The sequence below is a fragment of the Oryza sativa genome, chromosome 12 (assembly GCF_034140825.1).
Source record: "Oryza sativa Japonica Group chromosome 12, ASM3414082v1".
In the NCBI taxonomy this organism is placed as follows: Eukaryota; Viridiplantae; Streptophyta; class Magnoliopsida; order Poales; family Poaceae; genus Oryza; species Oryza sativa.
In genome coordinates this window covers 14,363,987-14,370,557 of record NC_089046.1, presented here as the reverse complement: position 1 = coordinate 14,370,557, position 6,571 = coordinate 14,363,987, and the positions used below count along the sequence as shown (strand labels likewise).

The following is a 6,571-nucleotide window of genomic DNA, read 5'->3' as shown; positions in this document are numbered from 1 at the left end:
ACACCTTTCTGTCGGGCACCTTTTAATTTGCATTGCAATAATTCCAAAGAATTATATGACCGCATAAAAAGGATTTTATCAGCATTGGGCAACACTATTGTGCGCATAAATTGCCAAAGCAAAAAAAATGCCTAAGTCCCTAAGGAACACAATGGGCCACGCTGTCAAAAGTATTGGGCTGAGGTACTGTTCAGGCCTAAGCCCATTTGCACCTCCGATACCCTTAACAAGAAATCCCGAGATCCAAGCGTCACTTCGTCTTCCCCGCCGGAACTCTCGCCATTTTCCCCACTCCCTGCTACAGTACAGAGCTGCGCCGGCAAACTAGGGTTCACCATTCCACTCGAATCCACCTTCAAAAAGTTCATCAAAATCCTTCCCGTGATCCACCGCCTCAATCCCTCACCTCTCCCTAGCCATCCCTCGAATCAAATCAGTGCATTCGGGTAAAATCGATGGCGGAAGAGAAAGAAAGCTTTGAAGGCCAATGGGCACCATCCAACGTGACGGAGGAGAACCTGAAGGAGATGGTGGCGCACGGCGTTCTTCCTGCCAAGGAGATCATCGGGTGGCGGCCAGCGTGCGGTGAGGCTTTTCCGTCCCCCGATACACACGAGGTTGTAGTCTTTTCCCATTTCTTCTATGGCGGCTTCGCTCTTCCGACCTCAAAATTTTTCCGCGGGATATTAAGCTTCTATGGAATCAGCTTGCATCACCTAAATCCAAATTCCATAGTCCACATCGCCAATTTCATCCATGTTTGTGAAGCCTTCTTGGGAATTAAACCCCACTTTGCTCTGTTTCGCCGAATCTTCTTTCTCAAACCCCAACCAAACAAGAGTAAGCCATGTGTAGTCGGCGGGGCCGGATTCCAGCTGAGGGGGACTCTGAGCCAGAAGTACTTCTCAATGCCTTTCAAGACTTCAAACAAAGGGTGGCATGCGAACTGGTTTTATGTTCAGAATCCTGAGCCTGCTCTTCCCGAGTACTCTTGTCTTCCTCCGATGTACCATAAACTTGGCTAACGCCGGGCGTCCGAGTATGGCATGGTATGCTGTCTCGAAATCGGCGACTTCAAAGCTGATATTCTCTGTGCGGAAGTTTTCCCGAGTGCCAAAAGTGACCGGGAGGGTGATCTGGCCGAGTGGAGTTGCGGATAATCCTGGAATTACTCCGTGAAAAGGCGCATTGCTTGGTTTTAGCTCGGAGCGAGGAATCTGCATATCATCCAAGGTCTTGGCGAAGAGGATATTGAGTGCACTGCCGCCGTCGATGAGGGTTCTGCGAAGCTTGACGTTACGGACCACTGGGTCTAGTACCAGGGGGTACCGCCCCGGGTGGACCACTCGGTCAGGATGATCCGAGCGGTCAAACTTGATTGCAATTTCTGACCATCGAAGATAATGGGGCGTGTCGGGCTGAACAGCGTTGATCTCCCGTTCAGTCAACTTTTGCTTCCTTTTAGACTCATAAGCCAGGGGACCGCCAAAGATATGGTTGAGCTCCTTACGGTGGTCTTGAAATCCTGCCGGGGTGTCGCCGTCATCCTTCTTCCTCGACGTACTTTGTTCTTCGTCGGAGTTCTTCCGTGTAGTCTTGGTGTATTGCTCCGCAAACTGCTTGTAGACGAAACAATCTTTGGCCACGTGGTTGGAGTTAGGATGGTGCGGGCATTGGGAGTTCATGATCTTGTCGAACGTGTTGACGCGCGAACGCTGTCGAGAAGAGTGAGTGGCGGTTGCAACAAGTTCCTCAGGCTTACGCTTGCGGTCCTTATGATTGTTACTTCCACCTCCTCCCTTAGCCGGCGTACCCTTGTTTGGCTTCCAACTGGGACCTGACTGCTTTGATGCGGTGACGGCGTCTTCGGCCTTGGCATACTCGTTGGCTTTTTCGAACATAAGCTTGACTGTCTTGGGAGGCTTACGCCCGAACTTGCCGACCAATTCTTCGTGGCGAATCCCTTTGGTGAATGCGGCGATGATAACGTCGTCGGTGATGTCGGAGATCTTGTTACGTTGTTCGGAAAATCGTCGGATGTAATCTCGAAGGGATTCTCCGGATTTCTGAATAACGTTGTAGAGGTCGTATTGTGTGCCGGGACGCTCGAAGGTGCCTTGAAAGTTGGCGATGAAGTGGTCGCGTAATTCAGCCCAAGATCCAATTGTACCACGGGTCAATCCATGGAGCCAAGATCGGGCGGAATCCGCTAAAGCCACTGGTAAATAGTTCGCCATGGCTTTGCTGTCTCCTCCTGCTGCGCGGATTGCGAGACCGTAGACGGTAAGCCACGATTCTGGGTTAGTGGTACCGTCATACTTCTCTATTCCAGTCGGCTTGAAGCCGGCTGGCCAATCCACTCGACGCAGGTCGTCAGTGAAGGCTGGTACTCCGTCAAGGTCGTCGTCGTGGCGGTCTGGCGAATGATGATGGCCTCGAGCTGCTCGGCGCTGTATGATTGTGTCGCGAAGATCGACGGGGCGGCGATGAGGTGGTGAGTGAGGCCGTTCCACTCGGCGCTCCCTATGATGGTCGGGAGGTGAGTGAACGGACCGCTCGTCGTGACCCCTGCTCCTGCGATTGGATCCTGCGCCGGTGATGCTGAGGCTTGGATGACGGTAATCATGAGATCGGAAGTGTGGGACCCGGCTGCCAGTCGGCGTGTGGATGCTTTCAGAGTTAACTGGGACTGAAGCCGCAATCATGGTCTTCGTCTGGTTCAAGATGTTGACGACGTGATTAGATTGATTGAGCTCGTTTTCCTTGAGGACGGTGTCGAGGAGAGTGATCGCGGCAACCGTGTTCTGCTGAGGGGTGCGGAAAACCGGTGTCCCTTCAACATCTTGTTGGCCGATGAGATCACGCGCTCGGCGCCCTGCTTCCAAAGCTCGCTGCCGTCGATCCTCAGCCTCCTTCACTGTCCGCTCACGCTCCTGCTGCTCACGCCGTAGTCGTTCTTGTCCTTGTGCTTGATGCTCCTCCTCCAGTCGGCGACGCTCAGTTTCGCGACGTGCTTCGGTCTCCCGGGCTTGGCGTTGCTCCTCCGTCTCGTTTTCGGCCATGAAGACGCCGAAGTAGAGAGGGGTGTAGTTGTCATCTAGGCTTCCGTCGAAGTCGTCGAGATCCGGGTCGTTGTAGCGAGAGCTAAACTCGTCATACTCCACGGTGTCGGTGGGGCGCGAGTCGACGGTGGGAGAGCTGTAGTAGCCATCCAGCTGATCCGTCGAAACCGTGCCGAGTGGTTGGAGGATGACGCCGACTTCCCTGAAGCTAGGCGAAATCGGTGTTGAAGCCGACTTCCGCCTAGGCCTACGGGATAGAGACGCTGTCGTGATGGAGATGGCCGCCAAATCGTCGGGGAGCCTCATCAGGATCGGTGGGTAAGCCCCATCATCTTGATCTGGTGACGTTGGAGAAGATGCGATCTCGCCCGAGTGGTTTGAAGCCGACTCGGTTGAGATGGTCTTGAAGTAACTTTCAGCCGTGTTTGGGAGTCCAAACGGGACTGAAATCCGGTTCTCTCCCGGCTGGTTTGACTCCGAGTCAAGGAGAGAGATCTTGCCGAAGTTGTTGGTGACGAAGTCGAGGCTGCCGAACCGAAACGTCTGCCCGGATGGGAAGACGAGGTCGTCGATGCCGGAGACGAAACCCATTGCACTGATCGGCGAAAAGCTTGACGCTACCCCTACCTGGCGCGCCAACTGTCGAAACTAGATTTCGGCAATAATAAAAGGGGGTGGCTATCAAGCTGGAAAAGTGTATGGGTTTGGAGACAAAGGATTTATACAGGTTCAGGCCTTCTTATTGAAGAAGTAATACCCTATTCCTGTCCGGGGATGAATCCGCCGAGTGTCTTATTGATTATATGATTTGGAGAAAATCAACCTCTGCCCCTAGAGGCACCCGGACCCCCCTATATATGGGAAGGAGTCCGTGTTACAAAAGATAATCTATATCCCTAACGGAATAGGCAGATACAGATAAAATACAGTCGTAGCCGACTAAGTCTCAAGGTATTTCCTTGATGTACAAGTTGAGAAACAAACCCGAGACACAAATAAGATATTCTATCTATATTTGGTATCCTGTATTCAGCCCAAATACCATCGCCGTGTAGATATGGGATATCCATAATCTCCACAAGCCGCTTCGTCAAGCTCGACGAGCTCGCCTCGGGAGGATGCGGCGTCGTCTACCGCGCGCGCGACTGCCGCTCCGGCGAGATCGTCGCCATGAAGTGCATCCGCTCGTACCGAGACGACTGCGGGGAGCTCGTCGACCGCTCCGACTTCGACCGCGAGGTCGCCGCCATGGAGGTGTGCAGGGGCCACCCCTACATCGTGCAGCCTCGCGCGCACGGCCGATGCGACGATGGCGAGGCCGTCCTCGTCATGGAGTTCGTGGGGCCGACGCTGCGTCAAGTCTTGAGGCGCGAGCGGGGCGGGAGGACGCGGCGGTCGGAGCTCGAGGTCCGCGTCGCCATGCGGCAGCTGCTCTCCGGCGCCAAGAGGATGCACGACGCCGGCCTCATGCACCGGGACCTCAAGCCGGACAACGTCCTCGTCGACGCGCGCGGCAACCTCAAGATCTGCGACCTCGGCCTGTCGCAGAGCACCGCCTCACCGCCGCCCTACTCCAACCCGATCGGCACGCGGTGGTACTGCGCGCCGGAGATCCTCCTCGGGTCGACGGACTACGACGAGCGCGTCGACGCGTGGTCGCTCGGCTGCATCATGGCGGAGCTCCTCGCCCGGAAGCCGCTGTTCCGCGGGAGCTCGGACAGGGAGCAGCTCGGCGAGATCGTCGACGTCCTCGGCGTGAACGACATCAAGCGGTGGCGAGGCTACAAGGGGCAGCGGCTGCTGGGAGGATGCGGGCCGGACAGCTTTCTTCGTGGCTTCTTCCCATCTCCGGCCGACGCCAGGATGCTCCGCCGGCCGCCATTGTCGGAGGCTGGGTTCGAGGTGTTGAGTGGACTTCTGACGTGCAACCCGGAGAAGAGGATGACGGTGGCGCAAGCACTCCGGCACCGGTGGTTCAAGGAGGCCGACAGTGCCAGCCTGCGACATCGCCGGTAGTTGGTAGGAGAGACAAAGCTAGGGCTAGCATGAGTGCAATACTTCGTTGCACGGACATGAACGATGAGGGTTCAGAGCTGCATTGTAACACCTTTTGTTTGTTGTACGCTTGTGTGTGTATGTATGTACATGTATTATTGACAAGCAAAGAAATTAATCGTATTGCCTACAAATATTGGCATTAGTTGAACATGAAATTATCGCATTCAAGGTTGTCTCACTTTCAAAGTTTTTTACGAGGAAATAACAACGATCAGCCGCGCGCGATAATGTCCAAGCGTTCACGTTCCGTAAGTACATGCACGCGGGGCTTGATCAGGTTGAATGCCTTCTCGCGTGGCATGTTCGTCTGATTAGTTTGCTGATGGACGTACTTCAAGTTGGAGAGCCCGATTAGAGACCCAGTTTAGAGATCCAAATTCAAATTTTAATCCATCAGTCGATCGCATCGACCGTCGATTATGTGTCTTGATTTTGTGCGCGCCATCATCTTTCCCTTGCTAATAAGCCCAAAGTCCGCAGCCCACAGCCCACAGCCTACAGCCCACAGCCCACAAATAGCTCTGGAAAAATCCGCCCGCACCCGTGACTCATCTAGAAAGCGCTTCTGCTTCTCGAGTAGATAGCATTTGTGTTTTTCTCGAGCAGGGGGAGGCGGAGTCCTGCGAGCGGAAGGTGCCGGAGATTCTTCCAAGGCAGGAGGTGGAAGGGGAGGCGGGGGGGGGGAGGGGGGGCACAGGGAGGTGGGCTGTGCACCGCGAGCGGCCGCGGACGGCGCCGGGGAAGGCACCGCGAGTGTGCCTTCGAAGGCGAGCGCGCTTGAGTTGAGGCACTTCAGGTTTTTTCTTCTCTCTTTTTTGTTCAAATCTCACACCGCGACGGCCTGATCCCCTCAGCTTCAGATTTTCTATCATGTGGATTTTGTGAGTTGTTTAGGGCTGGATTGGCTACCATTTCAAGGGAGGGGGGGGGGGAATCCCGCGGAGTTTTTTTTCATTCCTTGATGCTTTGGAGTTTACTGGGTATATGTTTTTGAGTTGATTTTGCCCAATGTCGAGTAAAGCATCCTGGATCTGAAACCACATGATGTGTGTGCTTTGAAGTTTTGTTCGGTGTAGTTAGGGAAAATTTTTTTAGGGTTTTTACTGCACATCGCGTATGATATAGTCGGCAGGAGGTGGGCTGCACCTCTGCCTGGTTCTAAACCTTGCCACTAATTATTTTCTCCCTAACTTCATTTTCTCACTAATTATTTTCTTTTGATGTAAATCATTTCCCCATTTATGAAGAATAACTGGATATATATAGCCCATAAATTTGCGAATAAACATGCTTACCATTGGGTCATTCTCATTATGGAGTACTCATCAGACAGACCATCCGAGCTGGAATTAGAGGAATAACATGCTTACTTCAGTTTTTTGCTCCCAACTTGAAACATAATGTATAGAGAAATAGGTTTTGTCATTTTTTTTAGAAATAGTTATAAGCAG

At 53.4% G+C, this 6,571-nt stretch overlaps 1 protein-coding gene across 1 annotated transcript; it reads left to right on the top strand.

The window, feature by feature from the left end:
• Positions 1–455: 455 nt before the first annotated feature.
• Positions 456–5,078, top strand: LOC107277714 (putative cyclin-dependent kinase F-2). The gene is made up of 2 exons (XM_066306055.1): positions 456–585; positions 4,096–5,078. Exons 1-2 carry the CDS (start codon positions 456–458, stop codon positions 5,076–5,078), a joined length of 1,113 nt encoding a protein of 370 aa, XP_066162152.1.
• Positions 5,079–6,571: the final 1,493 nt, after the last annotated feature.

Excerpts from the sequence above, each read along its gene's own strand:
- LOC107277714 (XM_066306055.1), top strand. The coding sequence starts at position 456 with ATGGCGGAAGAGAAAGAAAGCTTTGAAGGCCAATGGGCACCATCCAAC. Across the intron at positions 586-4,095 it reads CGGGTGGCGGCCAGCGTGCG|CCCAAATACCATCGCCGTGT; the intron begins GTGAGGCTTTTC and ends TCCTGTATTCAG.